This window comes from Perna viridis, chromosome 9, assembly GCF_037379345.1.
Source record: "Perna viridis isolate PV_CMFRI_1.1 ecotype Kerala chromosome 9, ASM3737934v1, whole genome shotgun sequence".
In the NCBI taxonomy this organism is placed as follows: Eukaryota; Metazoa; Mollusca; class Bivalvia; order Mytilida; family Mytilidae; genus Perna; species Perna viridis.
The window spans coordinates 20,806,427-20,830,112 of NC_142453.1; the positions used below are offsets into that span (position 1 = coordinate 20,806,427).

At 33.0% G+C, this 23,686-nt stretch overlaps 1 protein-coding gene and 1 pseudogene across 1 annotated transcript; one reads left to right on the forward strand and one right to left on the reverse strand.

The window, feature by feature from the left end:
* Position 1: 1 nt before the first annotated feature.
* LOC148607279 (uncharacterized) lies at positions 2–1,622 on the reverse strand (annotated as a pseudogene).
* A 7,924-nt stretch (positions 1,623–9,546) lies between these two features.
* LOC148607280 (uncharacterized) lies at positions 9,547–13,761 on the forward strand. Its single transcript, XM_088545996.1, has 4 exons — positions 9,547–9,619; positions 10,944–11,034; positions 12,355–12,474; positions 13,610–13,761. The coding sequence occupies exons 2-4, from the start codon at positions 10,965–10,967 to the stop codon at positions 13,750–13,752; spliced, it is 333 nt and encodes a 110-aa protein (XP_088402122.1). The 5' UTR covers positions 9,547–9,619; positions 10,944–10,964; the 3' UTR covers positions 13,753–13,761.
* The last annotated feature ends 9,925 nt before the right edge of the window (positions 13,762–23,686 follow it).

A 23,686-nucleotide genomic window follows, 5' to 3' on the forward strand; every position in this document is an offset into this window, starting at 1 on the left:
TCTATTTTCTGTCATCAAATATCCCGTTGTACTCCTTATTCCAGCCTTTGTAACATGACTTGCGTCCTATCAAATTGAGACACATGATAAATACTCTTATTCGTTTCATTGAAAAGGAGGAAATTAAAATGTTGGCATTTGTTTGAGATTAAAGTAAAATTGTAAGACATATAGAATACTTTGGAATACATGAAGAGAAAAAAAATAAAGAAAAGAAACTGTTTAAAACAATGAAGATGAATGCATAAGTAATTTAGTTTATTAGAACTATTAAAATATAATCATGAAAATACGCCTACCTGGTATCATAATTAATGACGTTACACGTCGTCGGCGATACACAACGCATGGTACTTCTTTATCATGTAAGCCCTATGGTAGTCCAGATGGTTTAGCCCCACTAACCTCATACCCTGACCCATAAAGAGCATCGTATTTAACTGAGAATGCATGCCCATTTTCTGTATCATTTGGTATGCATTGTTTATTTACGCCTCCCCCTTCAACATTGTATCCCATAACCCCAACTTATCCTAATCATAAAACAGAAAGCATGACATATTATTTAATTATATTTTATAAGTGTTATTTTAATTAATATCAAACAATTAATCTTATTTATAAGAATATTCTTGCCAGTTTACTCTTAATGACACGGAACTTTGCATAAGCTATCTAGCATCTTTCCGAATCCTACCATGTTTGTTCGTTTGTTGGGGTTTAACGCCCGAGCAGCAATATTTCATCTATATTCAGGCGATGAACTTGAAGTGGATGATAAAATGAACATGAAATGATGATGAAATAAAAAATGGGATGGGACACAAGGATAATGGAGGTCGAGAAATTTTTGATTGCCACTTGAAATAGGGAGAGTTGGGTAGGGTCGGGCAATGTAGCCTCCTGTGGCGGAGCCCTATGGTTCCTACTGCTAGAGAATACCACAGTAGATTTCTTTAACGTGCGTGGAACGTGGCATTTTTCCCAACACGATGCTCCACTATGGTTTGCGGTCAGGTTTTCCGTATTATGGCCTGACAACCCCAGCATGTTACACGCCAGGGGTACCCCATTCCACCACCTGGGGCACACAACCCAATTGCTCTGTGCGCAGAGCGCCCTAGCCCCCGGCTAGGGTTCTGAGCACTATTTAGTCGCCTTTTACGACAAGCTTAGGGCTGCAGCAGGCCTATTCTTTTGACACCCGGACCTGCACGGGGCGGCATCATTGAGGATAAATATACTTTTTGTTGTTGATTTTAAAGTGAAGTGATCTAAAATATAAGATTATTAATAACGCTCTAATAAAAATAACCTTGTTTTTGGTTGACGCCCAAAGGTCATTCGGAAACTCTGGTATAATCTTGAGCAAAACGTCAAAAGACGTTCATGTGTTATACAATTTAGATATTTCATCGAAATTTATCCTACCACTTGCATCTGGTTTGTTTGGTACTTTACATTCCGATTTCCGAGAAGAATAGAGATAATGCTGCATCATTTCAATTAACATTTTGTCCGATGGAGTAAACTTGCATCGTTTACAGTCATGGCTGATTAACGGAACTATTAGCAACACAACTGTCACTACTGTTTCCTTCAAAGCAATCATCTGAAACAAAAAAGTATCATTCAGGAAAAGGTTCAGTTAACAAAAAATAAATAAATAAATAAATAAATAAATAATAAAATAAATTAAAATAATAATAAAAAATGTAAATAAATAAATAAATAAATGAATAAATAATAATAATAATAATAATAATAATAATAATAATAATAATAATAATAATAATAATAATAATAATAATAATAATAAAAATAATCTTTACAATAACGATTTAAAAAGATAATACGAGTTAAGCAAAAAAACTAAATGAAACCAAACAAAGAATTAAACCGTCATTGACCAATCAATGTATTAATAGATTCTTCATACCTTGCACATCTATACAACTATACCTCAATCTAACGTGTCTTTGCCGTCCCAATAAAATATTGTTCCATTATTCCAACAGAGGCAGCACAGTTTTTAACTCACTTCTTCACAACATATGTGATATCCTAAATATATTTGTGCCTGTTTGTTAGTCCATATTTGTTTTCAGTGTTTTTTATCTAACTGAAGTCTTTGTAAGAATCAGGCAAGATTGGAACAATCAGTAACATCCTTGTCATAAACCCACAATCTTACTATTTTGTTTCACTTAACGATGATTTTTTTTTGTCTCTCTGCATCACTGGATTTGTCCAGAAATGTTTAAAAAGAGAATGTTAGAAAAATGAGATTTTTACCAGAGTTACCTGTCCTTAAAATATTCCTTTCCATTATTCAAATATTTCAACTATTCATTGTATTTCTATGAAATTATGACTCAATGTACAGAAACTATATTGATAATCTTGTTTTTTCCTTAGATATCTGATGATAGATGGTACAAAAAGTCAAACTACACTTTCCTACAATGTTTCACAGACTTCCTGGTCTTAACAGAGACTGACACTAAAACCTAACAAGACTCATTGCAAAGAGTGATATTGCCAGATCTCAAAACAGCAAAAGCAATAGTATATTCTAGAAAAGTATTGATTTGTGATATTGACGTAAATTAATAGCTGTATTTTATTGCCCTTTCTGAATATTGTACAGTTTATAAACCACTGCTACTGACACTTTCCAAAGGCTTCAATGCTTCTTTTACTAAGTTTCATTATGTTACGGAGCTTTTATCCCAATTTTGATATGAAGTAGGTGGCATGAATACGCCAAAATATAAAAAAGACCCTTTTACACTGCAATCGTTCTATTTGAGCAATGAAAATGTGTTGAATGTAGATTTATTGGTGATATACGGTCAGTGACAGTATATAGCACTTTGGCCCCGCCTACTTTTCTACTTTTGCATGAAATACCTGTTTATCGTAGCGTCACTATCGGGGCCACAAGTACTGAAGAATTGAGAAAAAAAAAACACGTCGTATAAAAATATAACTTGATTTTAAAATGATAAGGATTGCAGTATAAAGAAAATAACTGTATATTGACTAGAAATAAAAACAATATATGAATTCGGCACGAATCGGAAAGAAAGCTCGGCGAGCCTCGCGTTTCACACCGATTCTAAACCTCATCCGTATATTGTTTTTATTTCTAGTCAATATACAGTTATTTCCTATTCATAACCTTGAAGAAGAACACCGGCTTCATTGAAGTCAATAATCGAAGTAAAGTATGTGAATTCCTCCAGAACTTTAAATAAAGGATACTACAGACAATGTGAAGTCAGTCTCAGATCTTGACCTACACTTAGAAATCGATGGTAAGGAAAACTATTGACCAAACTTTACGACAAACGTGATGACTTTTCATTCAGAATTGTCAACTTTCTTTTCATCTGTGGCAATATCCCTTCAGCACCTGCGTATGGACTGTTCATATCACAACTCATACGTTATGCCAGAGCTTGCCGAAACTACGCAGACCTTTTGTATCGCACTAGAACTCTTAGAAAATATGTTTCTGGAACAGGGTAATGTTGCTACAAGATTGAAGGCATCACTACAGGAGTTTTATGGTCGTCATCATGAACTCATGGATCGTTATATTGTATCCATCTGCACGATGAAAACTGGTTTATTCAATGGGTCATAGTTTTCCGGACTTGACTTGACTTGACTTGACTTTTTATGAGCAACTCGGCGGGTGTTTCTAGAAAAGCAGATGACGCTTACCCTACCGGTACACCTGGTCCATGCTTCCAGTTTTTAGTGGAGTCCGAGTTGCTCATTTACTTTTGTTACTTTGTATGTATGATTTTAGTTACTTTATGTTCTTTGTTGTGTATATCTGTTTTCCATGTCTGGTCTTTGTCCCTGAATTACATTCTTTTGATTACCGCTATAACCTTGGTTCCCTTGATTACTCTTTGCCCTTGTTTTACAAAAAAGCATTATAAATATATTGAAGGAAAGACTTGTCAGTACGGTCATATCTAATACCATGAGCACTTTCTACTGTTCTAATGGACATCCATCACAACCAAGCTACAAATAAAACGTTATGCTTTTGTAATGATGAAGTTGTTGTTACATGTAACAGCAGATAATTGCCAAGCATCAAAACTAACTCTTTGTGCTTAAGTATTTGTTCTTCTGCTTCAGCACAGAAACGTTTTCTGATGTGGCATTTTCCAGGAGAAAATAGTGTAAGCAGAAATGGTCGAAGGCGTTTATTTAAAATTTGAAGTAATTATCAAAAATATTGTTGGGTGATATATCTAAGCCATAATGCCTTTTATTTTAAAAGCAAAATGTTCGTTCCCTCAGACAAACGTAATAGTTTTCACCCAGGTGGATGAACAAAAAGACAAACACTGAATCAATCAAATTCCCAAGTCTCCGTGTACCGTATACAAGATAACTCTGTGAATCTATGAAGCATGAAATAGCTAAATGACAAAACAATGATTGTTACAAAGAGTATATAAAAAGATATAACATTACAGAAACAAGTAACCCAATTTGTACTGCTGATTAACTTCTTCACAATGCGCACGTCACATTACACAGGCTAAAAAAGGAATTTTTACAGACTGTTTGTAGCAGATTACCTTTACATAAAATGGTTAGTAATTTACTGAATTTATTTTTTTAAAGAGTTTGTTGACTTTGTGATGTTGAGGATTTACCGTCCTATATTTAGTTGTCATCTTCCATTTCTTTTTTACATGTTTTGTCGGATTGTCCTTTAAGGATGTTCGTAAGTCATGTTCAGCCATTTTTGTCAGATTTTCGGAATTATCTGATTTTATCCATTTTATAGCTTATATGTTTACAATATACCCCAACTTTTGTTACTCTCCATATGTAGTTTGAAAGTTTCTATGAAATTCTTGCATTTTCTGCAATGTTTTGTTAAGCGTGTAAGTTCTCCTCCTGCTTTAAAGGTGGTTCGTGCTTTCCGCTTTATGTGTACTCTTAAGTTCCTTGAACGGGGGTTTTGTTTGGGAGTTTGGGATGTTGAATGTAGAAATCAGTTTAAATTAAGTAACTTTGAATTATAAAAGAATAAGACTAAAGTTCAAAAATTTAAACAAATCTTAATATACATTTTATAGGATTTTTAATGGGGAGGAAAAAGTATCTATGAACTAATTAAAATGCAATTTTATACTCATGTATATATTTGATAAAGAGAAAAGCAATACGAATTCTATGGAGAATGAGATTTTTTTCTACTGGAATGGGGAATAATTTAGGAATAATTGGGGAACGGGGACGGTATATGACGTTAATAGGAAATTTATACCATTTAACAGCTTTATGCATAGAAGATATAATAAACATTAATACCACCCATCACAAAATAAATAAATAAATAAAAGAAAATAAAAGAAAATAAAAATAAATAAAAGAAAAAAAAAATAAAAATGAAAAAAAATAAAGTGCTGGTATAGCTGATTGAAAAACTGTGTAACAATGTTGACGAGGAAATCAATCATGTATGTACCATAAATGCAAGTGTTTTCGTTTTTTTTTTTAAATTTTTAAAAAATATTTTTATATAATATAAATACAGTGTATTCATTGTTCGCTTAAAGGTCACTGAAAGTAAACAACAATTTGGTTCATTTAATTTCCTACTCTTGCATGCACTACCTGTTTATCGTAGCGTTACTATTGGACCCCAGGTGAGGATACAATATAATAGACACAATGTATAAAAATTTTAAAAAATAATATTAGGATTGCAATATAACAGTCATAACAGTGTATTCTCTAAAAATTGAATACGTTATTCAAATTTGGCACGATATGGAATAAGAAAATACCCCGCAAAGCCCTGTGCTTTTCCTCGATTGTATGCCCAGGTAAGTACACTGTTATTGGTGATATACCGTGTATAATTTTTTGCAACTAACAATAACATTATCGTGTAATTTGTTTGGTAAATTGACGAAATAAATATGTTATTCCCTCAGTGGTTGCGTCAAATTAATTTTGCAACAATGGAAAAATTCTCGGTGTTTAGTAGAATTTGGAAACTCATTTAATTTTTATTTTTTGTATGTATTATTTTGAATGTATTAGTTCTGTGTTGTGTGCTCCTGTTTTCATTGTCTTGCCTTTATCTTTGGATTGTAATCTTTTGGTTGATCCTCGAACCTAGTTGAAGTATATAATTTGTTATTTTCAGAACGAATTATGGTGGAGAAGATGCGAACAGAGATAAAGTAGTCTTATATTCATTTTTGTGAAAACAATGTTTTTTTTATAAGAAATCAAAACTTAAATCTTCGATAATCTATTACAGTATTTGATGCTTTGAACGGCTCTAACCAAACGTTAAATGCGTGAACATCTGTATCTTTAAAGAGAAGATAAGATTCATCTGAACAAAATTCCGAAAAAAGATCGATATCTAAATAACCCATTTCTATAGTCGAGTTTTGTCAAATGCTTCCGATTAAAAATGGCCAATAATTAAAATTCAAAATTAAGAATCACATCTGTCACTCTAATGTGAACTGAAATGGTAATTTGTTACATGTAGTAAAATGTAATAAAAAACACAAGTTTTTTTTGTTTTCTTTGTTTTATGCATTTAGTTTTAGTCGCTTACGTATCTTAGTTTTATTGTCTTGCTTTTTGTTGTTTTTCGTTCGTTTTCTTCGATTGAATTAGTGGCTAATCGAAAAATGGGTCAAAGGAACACGCTACGTCTTAAAATCCTATCACTAGTAACTTATATTGGAAACTGACTTGGTCATGACTGGAAAAAATCAACGTCTAAAATGACAAATGAAGGTCAATGTTTTAAACTGCATTTAAAATGTGTAAGTAATGATTAAGTGTAAGTACGAAAATGTATTTGTAAGAACCCGGCAGCATGGAAAAAAAAATCAGAAACAAACTTGCAAAACAACATAATAATCTGACAATAAAATTTTACTCAAAGGTGAAAAAAAAGACAAGTTCATCTATGTATAATTGGATTTGTTCACAAACTTTTCTGCCTTGAAACGTTCACTTTCAGTGCATTTCAATGGAATTATAACTCAAAATGATGAGGAAAATCTTTCCTTTCTTACTTGATCTGAAGGTGCAAATAGTCAAATTACACTTACAAAATGTTCTGTTTCATTCATATCATGTTTCAATCACTTCTTGATTCTTACAGAGATTGACACATAAGTTGTGACATGACTTAGTTCGCCATTGACCATGAATAATGACTTTGTGAATAAAAGCTACCTTAAAAAAGTAAAATATAAAGTAGAGCACCAACAAAGCAATTACCGATGGAAATAACTACCAAGTCAGTGTTCAACACTGAATATCAGTGGCGAAAGAGACATCAACGATTATTTACCTAAGAGACACTTGTATGTTAGAGACTATGAACGTCTCCTCCAAAATGAACATTGACTGTGCAGTCATTTCAATTGGTAATGCTTTGTTTGTGCTCTACAAATCAACAACCCATTTCCAATTAGTTATATCATTTTTGGTGATTGTGAACCACAGCATAAGTGATATTTAGTGACTCTGATGTAGAACCATCCTTTTCATTTAATATAAAAGTTGGCACGACTAACGACCTCATCGGTATCCAAGGTTAACGGATATGTATAAGAAAGTGAGGGCATATTATTTCTATATTGACCAGAAATGAAAAGGATATTCGAATTCGATTTTGCCTTACAATGCTTCACGCAGACCACCTTAGCCTTCGAACATGACACTTTTATTGTTCATATGTCTTATATAAGTTTTGAAAGAGTAATCAAGGGAACCAAGGTTATAGCGGTAATCAAAAGAATGTATCCAGGGACAAAGACCAGACATGGAAAAACAGACATACACAATAAAGAACATAAAGTAACTAAAATCATACATACAAAGTAACAAAAGCAAATGAGCAACTCGGACTCCACTAAAACTGGGAGCATGGACCAGGTGCACCGGTAGGGTAAGCATTCTCTGTTACAATGGGAAAATAATCATGTTGTTACAATGCTTGTATGGAGAAAACGTCCCATGTTTTGGTATATGAGGGGAAGAGGAATTGGAATTGGGTTTGGAGTGTGACGGGGATGTGAATTCTATTGAGAAAGATGGGGTAATTATTTTCCTAAAAGTATTTTCAAGTGAAAAATATTTCAAATTGAATTAAGAAATAACAGCTTAAAAAATTTAAAAATATATATATCAAATTCGATGTTCTAAATATTTAAAAATGAAAATGCAACTGGAAAGATATGGGCAAACTGGAATTTTTCTACAGAGAAATGGAAATTGACAATTGGGAATGGGAATATGGATAATGGGAAATGAAATAAAGGAGATGGTATAGTGTGTAAATGGGAAGTTTATACCATTCAAGAGCAGTAATCTGAAGCAAAATAAATATGCTTTTTCTTTCACTATTGCAACAAATTAATTATGCATTTTACTCTACTGTTCAGCAAAACTTGACTTCACCAAAGTACAAATCTTACTTTTTCATTTAACTGCCCTTTGAATGTACACAGTTAGCATCAACTTTTGACAAAAATGCATCATTCTATATTTTATTATATTTTAAAAGAAATATTATGAGAAATCAAAACAAAAATTTAAGGAGATAGTATCTCATTTCTTTTTATTTCATTGTTTTAATTTTAAATTTTTCAACTTATACTGAAATAATATTTCTCATTTATATATAGTTATTTGCTTATGTTCATATAAGGTAAATAACCTGATATTGAATTAACCTTTTTTTATGTTTTTTTGTCTTTTTTATTTAGTTTTGTAAGTTTTCTTACTTTAATGTTATTCGTTTTTCCTTTTTATTTGTTGTTTACTTTTTCTTCATAGGTATCCTAGGTATCTCAAAAGAATACATAAAGAGTAGCGCTGTCAGAATCTTCCCTTTTTAAATGTGAAAATTATGGACACTTTTTAAAACTGATTACACAAATTCGTCTTTTTGTCTATTTGAGAATTATATTTTATGAAAATATTTACTGCTCGTTTTTAATGAAGACCGAGTTGCTCATTTATCCCTGTTTCTTCGTATATGTAATTTCATGTTTTTGTTATGTGTGTCTGTTTTCCCTGCGCAATGTGTGACCTTGGAGTACACTCTTTTAATTTTACTTTGATTACTCTTTCATAAATAATTTCGTGAAACGTCACATTTCATATCCGTGTCTTATTTGAATATAGTTACGCTTTTCGACCATTATAACGAATCTAAAATAAATTAAACATCTGCTACTTATTCCTGTTCCAAAGATAATACATATTAAACGAACATAAGTTAAGTATCATTATCTTGTTATATCACACGTAGAGTGAAAGGCTTAACAAAGGATTACTGTATTTTGAAGCTTTTAAATATATGTATTGTTTTGTATAAATGTCTTCTTTAAAACAAGAAAGAAAGAAAATGAGGCTAAATAGATATGGACAAATCGTTGTTGAAAGTTAATAGAATATGAGCATTTATCGTTTCTGCTTCCCTTTTTGACCCTCAGGGAAGTAATCACGGAAGGAAATGATATTTTTGATAAGCATTCATTCAGCATATTTCCAAAATACAGTGTAGTTTTTGACAGCTGATTAGAATAAGGTAGGGGATTGCAAAGAGACTGATTACTTCACGTATTTACGCATTTCTACCACCTTTTAGGTATGACTGTGGTGACTAAACAGATTGCACGAAAGTAACATGCAAACAAATTATTTTGATAAGGTTAATGAAGTAACTCCAAAAAAGTATTGTCACTGATTGACTTATATGGAATGTCCGTTTTACGATATACCATACATCCAAGCATCTTTTATCTATAAGCTGCTTCCATTTTTTAACCAGACGTTAATCTCAACGACCTAACCACCGGTGCTTTGCAAGAAGCAATAACTTATTATAATAGGCAACTGAGTTCTTCCGCTTTCCTAATGGTCCATCCTGTACAATGGTGTGTTTTCTGTCATATTATTTTTGTTGGTATGAATTTAAAATTTTTAATACTCCATTTTACTGTTTATGGAATGCAAGATATCAGCAAGTTATGTACATGAACATAACCCATCAACACACAAAAACCGGGTTGGCGGTCGTATTAGGGAAAGGGAGCAGATAACATTTTTCTTGGAAACTTAAACTATTTACACTTCGGTAAATATTTGAATGATTTGAAATAAGTTGTTTTAGAGTATCCAAGTACTTTCAGTGGCTCTAGTTAATTAAAAATTCGAAGTGGACGTCTGCTAATGATTCTTAAACGAAACTAAGTCCAAGACGGGTATATGAAAAAGGATTATTGTCCTTGTTGTGTTTCCGTAAGGATTTTTTTGTGTAAAAATTGTTGGCGCCGTCATTGAGAAGAACAACAACCCATTTTGCCGTTGGAGTATCCGCTTTTTAGCTTTTAGCAATAAGTAATTATATCATAATTAAGATGTTTCTTTGTTTTAATGATTATGATTGCAAAGATTTAAACATCTTTTTTTTAAATATTGTGATTAAAGAAAGAGATGAAAGTGTAATTTTCTGAAAATAAGTAAATGTCTGTTATAAATTTGTAGTGTCTAAACTGATAGCATTAAAGAGTAACTAGTGAGCCAAAATTCTAGCGAAAATCCACGGAAGCAATGTAAGGACAACTACCAGAGAGGAAAAATCGACTCAAACCACAAAGAAAATAAAAAAAAAATAACATATATACATGTACAAAGAAGCGAAAGTAAAAATATAAACAACTATGATTCCACAAAAACCGATGTATGAACCAGAAGCAAGGATAAGGTAAGCGTCCTCTGTTTCCTTTTAGAAACACACGCCGATTGCTCATAAAAGTCAAGTGCGCGATAGGTAGATGGAAATAATGCATGATGACCTTGGTTTTCCATCATTTCAATTCTAATATTCATCTTGATTGTACCTCTAACAGATAAAACTTGCTGTACTAAAGATGTTAGTAGTGAAATTCATGTTGGCATCACTTGTCATCAAACTGTCATCCGAACTTCATCTAAACAATGGTATGACTTTATGTATAATGGTTATCAAGGAAACGGAGATTCAAATTGTGATCACAAGAACTCTGATAAAAAAAAAGAAAAAAAAAAAAAGAAAAGAAATGAAAAAGAAATACGATGCAACTAGAATGCAATGATAAATTTCGGCCCAACAAAAATTGTTACAATGACCAGCTTCTCTGGTAGAGTATACATTACCTCTACATATTAACGCTATAATCGGAATACTACATTTTTAACAAACAAAACAGAGTAAAAATGTTTTCGTCTTTTATAAATAGTTTCATATAATTTTATTGGGGTATTTTATGTTTGTTTGTTTGTTTGTTGGAGTTTAACGTCCGAGCAGCAATATTTCAGCTATATTCAGACGATGAGCATGAAATTGATGATAAAATGAACATGAAATTGATGATAAAATGAACATGAAATGATGATGAAATGACAAAGGGATGGAACACAAGGACAATGGGGTCGACAAATTTTGATTGCCACTGGAAATAGGGAGAGTTGGGTAGGGTCGGGCAATTTAGCATCCTGTGGCGGAGCCCTATGGTTCCTACTTCGGGAGAATATTGGGATATTTTACAACTTGCTTTAAGGTATGGGTTTTGCTCATCATTAAGGACTGTGTGATAACCTGTAACTGTTTTATATTTCGTTGCTTGACATTTGGTGAAAGACTATCTCATTAGCAGTAATTTCCTATTTTGATATAGTGAAAATAAAATAAAATAATAGATGAATACATAATGTAATATTTATCATGTAGTTTTAAAACTAGTATTTTCTGAAGCACAGACAGATGGATTGTATTTGCGTGTTATGAGAAATTATTGGTTTTGTATTTGGAAGATGTTTAAAAACAAATATCGATAATTTATAGCTTTCCGCTAAAATTGTAAAAGTGAAATTAAATGATTCCCTTAAGATGAAGTAAAAAAAGAAAAACAATAAAGAGTTCATACCATTGCACATTTGTTTTTAAAATGCATCATGAAACACAGTATATGGAAACAAGTGCACTGGTGACCTACGATAAGATGACAGGTTACAAATATGAAGCGACGTGAGAGGCCGGTATAATTTTTATTGCAACGACATTGTTATCATAATAAATTGCTAATACATTGTTCCAAATAATTGTGCCGTGTGTTTATTGTTGCTAATTATTCTGTGAAATAATATATAGACTCATATGGTTAATTTTGACAGGCTTTTGGAATGAATGTGCCGGACATTAACACATTATTTCAGACTTAAAATTGTCGTCTTTTTTTAATTGAATCTTTATTCTAGTCATTGATATTTATTCATTAACAGATGACAGGCGCTGTACAGCTGCAGATGGAATGTGTGTAGCCAATGATAAATGCGATAATGACCAAATAGAAGGAATCCATTGCTGTAATGGCAATATCTGCTGTAAAAATTCAGCGCAATGTATGAGTATAAACATTGATATAAGATATACCTACTGCTTTAATTATACTTAAGACAAACCGATTCACTATACAAAATAACATTCAAATAAATGTACTGATATTAACATATCGTATAGCCGGTAATCTTCGGAGGGTGCTAATTTTGGCGTATTTTAGCGGTCGGTATAAAAATGCCAAAAATACATCCAACGAAATATTTACCCTGAGCTCATCATGAACTCGTGAATCGTTATGGTGTATCCATCAGCACCATGAAAACTGATTTATTCAACGGGTCATAGTTTTCCTTTCCTCGTTTGTCTATCCCAGACTTGACTTTTTATGAGCAACTCGGCGGGTGTTCCTAGAACAGCAGAGGACGCTTACCCTACCGGTGCACCTGGTCCATGCTCCCAGTTTTTAGTGGAATCCGAGTTGCTCATTTACTTTTGTTACTTTGTATGTATGATTTTAGTTACTTTATATTCTTTGTTATGTATGTCTGTTTTCCATGTCTGGTTTTTGTCCCTGGATTACATTCTTTTGATTACCGCTATAACCTTGGTTCCCTTGATTACTCTCTCAAGTACTTAATACCTAACTTAGCGTCCGCCAAATTTAGAATCGCAAAATTCTACACCCACCAACGTAACCCGCTATATGGTATTTCATTGTAAGTATATCAATGAGTTTCTATATCGGTTTACAAATAATTTCCACTATTTTCAAAATATTCTATATGCAAATTGTAGATTACCATATAGTTATAACAAAAAAATAAACACTTTTGTTTAGGTCATATGAGTATATATTAACAATCTAATGTTTAATATTGGACGAATCCTTAGTCATTTATCGTCCAAAACATTTTCCCATTGACGCGCAAAAATTAGGGTTTACAAAAGGGTGTGTCCATCATAAGTGATTATTTTTCTTTCCCAGTAACAAAGTTCTTTATTTTTGTATGTGACAAATTCGGCACATGTGTAAAGATTTATTTCACAACTCGTGGTTTACACAAGAGTTTGCCAAAACTAGTCAAACAAACAAAAACAAACAAACAAAACACAGATATCAATACGACCCTTGCGAAGATGAATGGGATCAATACGATATTAAGTAATCATGATGATACGAATAATTCATCATTTTAGGTGTTAACGTCAATGAACGATGCAGTAATACCATTAATGATCGAGCGTGTTATTCGTCGTGTAGTGGTGGTTTGCAACCAGCCCAAGCTGATACTGGCTTTGAATGCTGTGCAGATCTTACTTGTTGTCTATATTTCAATTAAAAATAACGAACAGTGTTGTTGGAGTTATTATCTTATTTTTATATTTATCCTAAGATAATGTCACAAGGAGACAAAACAGAAATGTGCAGATACTTTTGTAATTGCCGAAAAACGTCGTTTTAGGGTTCGAAATTTGAACATTCCGAATCCAAAAGTAAGCGAAAAGGTTTGACCCTTCTTTGCGACTTTCTTTTTAACACATTTAAATTTACTGTTAACATACGCCAAAATTTTATGGAAATCAAAGAAATTAAATTTGTAAAGTTATACTAAAATACCTTGCCACTGAGCTATGTTTAGCGAGTTTCTCTGATAAGAAAAGGTTCAATTAATCGAATTGTATCTGATTATAGGGAATCTTTGGACGCCGGCAGGTATGAGTTGATTGTAATGGCCTAGCAAAACAAAACAGAGAACGCTAATTCCACCGGTACACCTGGACAATGTCGCTAGCTTTTTAGTTGAGTCCTGGTTTTTCGTTTACCTCAGTTTCTTGTACGTTATTATTTGGTCATTTCATTTTCTATGTTATGCTTATCTTTTTTCTCTGTCAAGTCTTTACCCTTATATCATATTATTTGAGTTTCGCACGAATTTTCCCCGACTTTCCATCCTCTTCCTTCTACTCCAAATAACTTGGGATAAATAATACTACAGACTGTGAAGTCAGATTAATAACTAAACTTCGATAGTAAAGGAAACCTTTGCCCAAAGAATACGATAAACGTGAGAACTTTTCATACCGTATAGTCAACTTCCCTTCAGCACCTGCATAATGAGTTTTCAAATCATATCTCATATGTTATGCCAAGCTTTCTGTAACTATGCAGACGTTTTGCACCACGCTAGACTTCTTACAATTAGTCACCTGGATCAGGCTTAAATTGCTACAAGATTGAAGTCATCACAACAGATGTTTTATGGTCGTCATCAAGAACTTGTGATTCGTTACGGTGTATCCATTTGCACCATGATAAACGATTAGTTAAACTTCTCATATTCTTCCTAATCTCTTTCGTCTACTCCGGACTGGAGTTTTCATGTGCACCCTTAGAAAAGCAGAGGACGCTAACCCTATCTGTGCACACGGTCCATGCTCGCATTATTTAGTGGAATCTGGCTTTTATTTGTTACTATTTACAGGACATGTACTCATCAGGCAGAACAGTGGATGTCTCAAACAGCCAAAAAAAAAAAATAAATAAAATAAAAAAAAAAATAAATAAATAATAATAATAAAAAAAGCTCGAACCCGTTTTTCTCTTTCTTTTATTTTTGACTTTCGTTTTGTGTGTCCTTGTAAGTTTATCTCATGTTTTCAACCGAATTCAGACCCAAGGTTATATATATACAATTTCATTTTTCATATCCAGTTTTGGAAATCGACTTGAGTGTTGTAAATATCCGCCATGATTGGCTGAGACTAATTCAGGAACGGAACGGGTTATTTCCGGATCTAAATTAATTGAAAATCACAGCGTCAATATACATTTAAATAGAAACATAGCGTCTGTATATTGATAAATTAAAAAAAAAGGCTTCATGTACGTGGAATATCCTTTGCATCACGTGATCATGATAACCAATGAACAAGGAAGTCTGTTGCACCATATGTAATATAAAAACATATAATCTTATCAGCAGTTAACCTTAGTACTTAACATCCTGACTTCAGGGAAGAGTGTAGAAAATGTCACACAATATCAATAAAAACGTGGTCAAATAAATTGGGAACCCTGCTGTTTAAAATACTAATGACAAATGGAAAAGACAATGTGTTATTTTCCCGAATCAAAAATGAAGCATTATTAATTCTAAAAGGAGTTGGATTAATCTGCATAACAAACTGAAAAAAAAAATGAAATTCAAAACAATAATAAAAAAATGAGGGAATATAAAATACATATTATTCATATCACAGTATATGATTATATAACAAATTTGGCAAATAAATAATAAATAAAAACTTTATTACTTAAGTTTTACACGGAGGATTAACAATGGTGTATTTCAATGGTGTGCGGAATAAGCATAAACAATCATTATAATTAAAACGCCAAGATTCTCAGATATCATTCAAATCAAATGTTGTTTGACAATTGGACAGTGTCGCAAAAACCACTCACATTTTCAGGACTACATTATTCAAGCATTTTCTGAGAGGGCAGACTGCCGCGTCAAAAGTGAATTGCATGGTCAGACATTGCCCGGTGCTTGGAATATTTCCTTCCTTAATGTTTTCCTCCTGTTTATTAAAATACCAAATATTTATTTATTTTAAAATTATTTTTATAAAATGATGTAATGATAAAAACGAGTGACAGTGAATATGGTTTACGATGACACAAAATCAATGAAACCAAGACACGGAAAAGTGTACCTATAATAGTATGTATCTAGATAAATATTTATTGTGGAGAGCATGCTAACCCAATATCAGTTGAAAGGGGAAAGAAAAGAAAAGATATTAATCTTAATTTCTTTTGGGTAGATGCGATGTATCAAATCCCCGTCATCTATATATCGGAAACTGAGATTGAAGGATCTAACTTATACCCGATGGGGTCGCAAAACATGTGCGAATTCTGCAGAACTAGTGTAATCGGGTTAGTAACTTTCATCACGTATTTCTGTTCAGAAACGGATATTAAAGCAATTTATATTATTTTCCTAAAGCTGTCGTTCTTCTACATATCTAATTGATATCAATTTGTTTGTAAAAACGTATATGTATAAGTACATATATCAATTTCGTAATAAAACATCTTCTTCAAATGGAGACAAATGCGCAATAGTTAATATTATTGTTTTATATGTTGAAAACTATTCTAACAGACATTGTCGTTCTTTTCAACTCGGCGGGTGTTTCTAGAAAACAGAGGACGCTTACCCTATCGGTGCACCTGGTCCATGCTCCCAGTTTTTAGTGGAGTCCGAGTTGCTCATTTGCTTTTGTTACTTTGTATGTATATTTTAGTTACTTTAGGTTCTCTGTTGTGCATGTCTGTTTTCCATGTCTGGTCTTTGTCCCTGGATTACCGCTATAGCCTTGGTTCCCTTGATTATTCTTTCACTTTGTTTTACTGTATTGAGTTAAGTTTGTCTCCCATATCTTAAATCTGTTTTGCTGGATCTGTGTTGATTTGGCCTAAAATAAAGACCACTATACAACATATATACTACCAACAACTGCCAATTTGTGTAGAGTGTTCATTTTTGCTAGACCTATACTTTTACAGTACAAGACTTAAAGGCAATTATTTTCATCAATAAACATCATTCTTTTGTCAGATATTTTTTTCTTTCACAAATTAGCATCTGACAAGTAGGAACAAGTATCGGTAAAATCAGGCTGCCGTACAGCACAATAAAAAAAGCAAAACCCGAAATAAACATATATCAACAAACAAAGATAACAAAGAAACACACACATAAAAAAGAAACAAAACACTTTCACAATGTGAATTCACTTTTGTTCTTTGTTTTTTTTTTTAGCTTTTTTTTTTGTTTTTTTTTTCAATTTCGTCAGGCCCCATGCAGGTCCGGGTGTTAAAAGAATAGGCCTGCAGCAGCGCTAAGCTTGTCGTAAAAGGCGACTAAATTGTGCTCAGAACCCTAGCCGGGGGCTAGGGCGCTCTGCCCACAGAGCAACTGGGATGTGTGCCCCAGGTGGTGGAATGGGGTACCCCTGGCGTGTAACATGCTGGGGTTGTCAGGCTATAATACGGAAAACCTGACCGCAAACCACAGTGGTACACCGTGTTGGGAATGATGCCACGTTCCTCGCACGTTAAAGAACCCTACTGTGGTATTCTCCCGGGGTAGGAACCATAGGGCTCCGCCTCAGGAGGCTAAATTGCCCGACCCTACCCACCTCTCCCTATTTCTAGTGGCAATCATAATTTGTCGACCCCATTGTCCTTGTGTCCCATCCCTTTTTCCTTTCATCATCAATTCTTGTTCATTTTATCATCAATTTCATGTTCATCGTCGGAATATAGCTGAAATATTGCTGCTCGGACGTTAAACACAAACAATCAAACAAACAAACAATTTCGTCAGATGTATATAAATGATGGTCAATGTTTTAATTATGAAATGTGTATAAATGAATCTTGTCCGATTCTTACAATGATTTCTACAGGTGAATTAGCTAAAATAATGAACTAAAAAAATTTTTCTTATCCTTCTTTTTTTCACAGTTTCATGTTTAAATTTAAACTTTTAAAAAGGAAATAATTTCAGTTGATGTAAAGGAAAACAGTTATACCAAATTACATGTTGACAAACGATTCAGATCTGTTTGGAGGAATGCGACATATCGAAAAAGGCGGTAGTGTGAATAAACTATGTCTCCCAAATGATCCAGTAAATGGACGTGCTTACTCCTATGACAACGATGCGCTATATGTATCTGAGAATGAAATAAATAGCAGTTCAAAATCTTCAGCACTGCCAACAAGTCTGCACAATAAAGAAGTGCCAAGTGCTGTTTTTTGGCGAAGACGTGCGTCAATCATAATATCAGGTAACTTATATATATTTATCAAACTTTATTTCCGACAGTAAAGAAAGTGTAACATTTAAACTAATTACTCCAAAAGGCCTGGAAGGTACTGTTTCCCAGGTCAATATTTTTTTAAACATTTTTCCCCCTTTTTCCATTCGATTCTCATCGGTTTATCAAAGTACAGATGTTCTAAAGGTTTATCCGTGAACGTTAGAACGCTATTAATTTCTTCATTTTGTCGACTATTCATTCGAGGAACAGTCAGTACATTTATTATCCCTTGATACCAACTACAACCTTAGGGGTTGCATCAGGTAATAGTTGGTACCTCAGTTGGTACCTCGGGGTTATAAATTAACTGTTCTTCTTCACGAGCATTCATGTATAATACCGGTCATATATTAAAAAAAAACTTCTTTTTTTTTTACAATAGACTCACATAAAACATACGAAAATGTGCATCTTAAAAAAAAAAAACACAAGGTTTGCAATAGCATTGTTTGTCATATCTACCACAAAATCTATTGAAGACAATTAACCATCACGTGATTGCGATGCACAATACAAATCGCCATCACCAGTACTCTGTTATTAATTCGGATCCGATAGAGATTTTTTGTTAGAAATACGTAAGCGTTTTAATGGCAACTGTTAAGTTTAGACTGGTTGATAAAGTTTATTTTTAGTATGTAGATAGAAATGCAATGCATATTCGCTACTGACTTGTTCAATTTTGGGTCGAATTGGAATTGTTACAAGCAACGTTTTAAAAAGTGTTCCTTATATGGTGGAGTAAAAAAACCATATGACAAACAAATGTCATGCACGAATCTAAATGAATCAAATTCGAGAATTATTTCTTGAAAAAGGTCATTTGTTATATAAGTTTCATTGTTATCACAATATAAATACGATTCCTTATTTGTAGACTTACAGTTTATATTCAGAGAGCAGGACAGAAATAATAGTTTCATGTTGATTTGATTTTAATCACTAAATGTTTTCAGATATTTAGCTTATTCTGCAAAGGTTTTATCAAATATGAATAAAATAAGAAATTTATCATTGTTCTTCAAAATGTTGCTTCCCACTATATACAACCTTTCTAGGCTTCTGTCTCTGGAAAGCGTTTATAGCTACTAGAAAACCCCACTTTTTGTTCATTTAGCAGTATGGAGACATGGAAAATAGTGGCTGTTTAATATTCTTCAGATTGAAGGAAATATAAATAAAATTCTCAGTTTTAATCTCATGGTGGAAAGTATAAAATTATTCGAACCATTGTATATTTGTTTTGTATTGCCTCTGAATTGTTTTCGTTTTCAATTTATTTCATTATTTTTTTTGTGCTGGCATTTGTTTCTTGTTCTCTACAACATTTCACACAAACTGTAGATCCTTTTCTCAATATGCACAGTAAACGTTTTTTCACAACGTTTCTTTTTTTTCTTTTTCTTCAAGGAAAAATTTGGTTTAGATGGAAAAGTTATTAAAGCCCTAATGATTATTCTTCCGAATTATAATTTTGAATCTTTGTAGGAAGAAAGTCGTGCTACAAAGGTTGGAATATGAAATACAACGGATTTCTGATGGCCGATCACATAGGTCATCACAAGAGCGAGTATACTTGTATTGATATCGTTGCCGATTCCCTTGATAACATAAATTCTGATGATAAAAGTGAACTTTTTTATCCAGTCAGAGAGAGATGTGAAAGCATGAGATGTCCTCCTTACAAAGACAGAACTGTATTTTATTGTGTCGTTTGTACGAAATAAAGATATTACCGAATACATTTTTTTTCTTTTTTAAAAACTGATCATACTTTTATTCCATTGGAAATGCATGAGCATAGTTTAAACATAAACAAAATGTAAAAGATCTCTATATATAAATATATATACGATGAGTGGATCATCGGCTGAAAAATAACAGATGCAGTGCATTGTATCGCAAAATCTACCTATGATCTTCTAAATTATATAGGGCATTTTGCTTGGTTTTAATTATATGCCCTGAAGTGAGGAAAGTAGTAGAGAACTTTATAAAAAAGGTACCGTGAATTTGGATATTCAAGGCTGAAGAAAAACAGGTGTCAGGATAGTGTATACGAAATGCACTCTTTCATTATCTTTAACTTATTTTTTTGTATTATTAATTCAATTGTATATATGTCTCAGCAATGAAACACACAACCTTGCAGACTTGGTAATTAGCATACACATGTATGTAGATTTTCTATCAGTTTAACAGAATGGTATATATTGTTTTTCCTATAGGTGCAGTCAATGCTTTAGCCACTATAGCTAGCCCTATGCCTACGACTAGCACTGATTGTCGTCAGCCACTATAGCTAGCCCTATGCCCGCGACTAGCAGTCAATGCCTTAAGCACTATAGATTGATTGATTGATAGTTGGGGTTTAACGTCCGAGCAGCAATATTTCAGCTATATTCAGACGATGAACATGAAACGGATGATAAAATGAACATGAAATGATGAAATGAAAAACGGGATGGGACACAAGGACAGTAGGGTCGACAAATTTTGATTGCCACTAGAAAAAGGGAGGGATGGGTAAGGTCGGGCAATTTAGCCTCCTGTGGCGGAGCGCAAAGGTTCCTACTCCTATCCCACAGCAGGGTTCTTTAACGTGCGAGGAACATGGCATCTTTCCCAACACGGTGCACCACTATGGTTTGCGGTCAGGTTTTCCGTATTATAGCCTGACAACCCCAGCATATAACATGCCAGGGGGTACCCCATTCCACCACCTTGGGCACGCATCCCAGTTGCTCTGTAAGCACTATAGATAGCCATATGCCGGCGACTAACAGTCAATGCCTTTAGCCCCTATCGCTAGCCCTATTCCCGCGACTAGCAGTCACTACTTTTAGCCACTATAGCTAGTCAAATGCCCGCAACTAGTAAAATTGGTGAGGGATAGTAAAAATTAATGAAAATTTATTTTATGCCGTAACCGACTACGCAGACTTTTTGCATCGCACTAGACTTCCTACAATTAGGCTTCTAGAACAGGGTTATGTTGCTACAAGATTGAATGCATCAATACAAAAGTGAAGTTTTATAGTCGTGATCATGAACTCAAAGATCATTACAGTGTATCCATCTGCACCATTAAAACTGATTTGTTCAACGTGTAATAGTTTTATTTTCCCCTTTCGTCTACCCCGGACTTGACTTTTTATTATCGACTTGGCGGGTGTTTCTGAACCTACCGGTGCACTTGGTCCAAGCTCCCAGTTGCTCATTTACTTTTGTTACTTTGTATATATTATTTTAGTTACCTGATGATCTTTGTTATGTTTTTCTGTTTTTCCATGTCTGGTCTTTGTCCAATTGTTTTAATCTTTTAATTTCCGCTGGAATCTTGGTTCCCTTGATTACTAAATCGAATAAATAAGAGACACTTGTCAAATTTTGAAAATAAGTGGCTAAAAGGGAAAAAGCGTGGTATCATTAAATTGTATGTGAAAAGTTTGTTCTAATCCGATTTGTTTTATTCAGATGTCAATGTGTTCCTTTGACAATTCTTCTGTAAATTTTGAACAAGATACATCTATCTTTTGAGTTAAAGGGATGCGATATGGACCACATCCAAAATATTGACTTTATTATTTGTGGTCTGAGTTTAATTGCTTTGTTTATGGGCTGCGTTTTTTAATCATATTTCAAATATCTCTCACGATTTTCGACTTAAAAGGGGAAAAGGTGCAATACCCTTTTTTGAAGATTGAATGAACTCGATTATTCTTATAAGAAGTTCACAGGATCTCATATTTTTAAGTGATCAAATGTGTATCAAGAGCTGTTTCTAAACTGTGTTCATACTTCCTTTTTGTGTTCTTTCGAAGAAATGCAATGGTCTTCTTTTAGGTATTTTTTTTGCTTGTAACACCATAAATGATTTTAAGAACAAGAAAAAGGAGGGCACTAGACAAGCATACCGATAGATATTGTTTAATGCCTCAAGAATGTCAATTGTTATGTCAAACTGGAATTTTTTAAGCGCAGTTTATATTTTATTTTGTGTTTACTGGCTCTTTTCCGTCACTTTTGTGTTGTTTAATATTGATCACTCGTTGTTCACTTTATTTGTTTATTGCTTGATAACTGAATATTAACTTTCGTTATTCGTGAATGCAAAAGTGTTCTGAGTACCGCATATCCTTAAAATATGTGACACCAATGTCGCATGCGTTTTAGGGAGCGCGTTGATCAATGGAGTTACACAGCAACTAAAATAAATTTATCTAATGATTAGAAAAGAAGGCATAATACGCCTGTTCTCCCAACTGAAAATAGAAACCTTCAACAATATTATTTATTGAAACAGAGAGATAGCGCTACATTCATGGTTTCTTCACTTTCCCTGTGTTTGCCTAATTATTTCCGATTAAAATTGAAAAAAAAACTTGAGTGTAAAAGAAGAAGTATATTATGACGTCAAAGTACTTTGATCTATTATGACGTCATAACTTACGGCTATTTTTTCACTTCACATTCAAACTGGTGGTGCTAACAGTGACCCTGTCCTTAAAGAAGCTTTTTTTTAAACATAATTCCTGTTCATAGGTAAGCAGATGTTATGCTTATAGGGTTTAAATGTATTGAAACTAACATAGAGTGACGTCAGAAGTTGCAACTTTAGACATGTTTCCGATTTATAATTTATGTGAAGACAAATTTCAAGGTAACCTAGACAAAAAAGGCAAATATACAAGTGAAATGCAATTTTTAAGTTAGAACAGTGGACATATATTTAGATATTCCTAAATGTTTCTTCCTCTATTTATTGTATTGTATTGCATACGGACAATTCTGTTACATATATATGTTACGTACAGCTGCATTGTAAGTTGTATATACACCACATAAGAATTTCAGTCTATTATATGCATCATACATATTTTTTTTGTGAATTTCTAAATTATGGTCAGTCTCAAAACAGTATTTTTTTTTCAAAATAAAATTGACTTTCTGAACTATCTTTAAAATGATTAAGAATTAAAGTACTGTTGAATTTCCTCTTAAAATAATAAATAGTTTCCGTCAAATGTAACTTTCATTATTATGTTGTCCATCCTTGTTTATCACAATAAGCAATTAAGGTTGCCGTTGTTGTTTTTGCAACGATATACTCATTTATAGTAAGAAGTCTTACAACTCTGGATATCAAATTTTGAAGAAGATCTTAGAGTCTTATTTTTTCTAATATTTCTTCTGTGGTGTCAATAATTAAATTTACATTCTTTGAATTTTTAATGTTTGTAAACTTGATAATTAAGGCATACCATGATTTGACTCTGTTGATGTAACAACTCAAGGGAAGGCTAGGATTAAATCATCACAAATCTGTTAACGAGGTTTGTTAGGTGAAAAGTCCACTACTACATCGGATTA

What these genes read in the sequence shown, in the direction of transcription:
- LOC148607280 (XM_088545996.1), top strand. Translation starts at nt 10,965, where the DNA reads ATGTTAGTAGTGAAATTCATGTTGGCATCACTTGTCATCAAACTGTCA. An exon ending in CGAACTTCATCTAAACAATG is followed by an intron (nt 11,035 to 12,354) that starts GTATGACTTTAT and finishes ATTCATTAACAG; the next exon opens with ATGACAGGCGCTGTACAGCT. An exon ending in CTGTAAAAATTCAGCGCAAT is followed by an intron (nt 12,475 to 13,609) that starts GTATGAGTATAA and finishes TCATCATTTTAG; the next exon opens with GTGTTAACGTCAATGAACGA.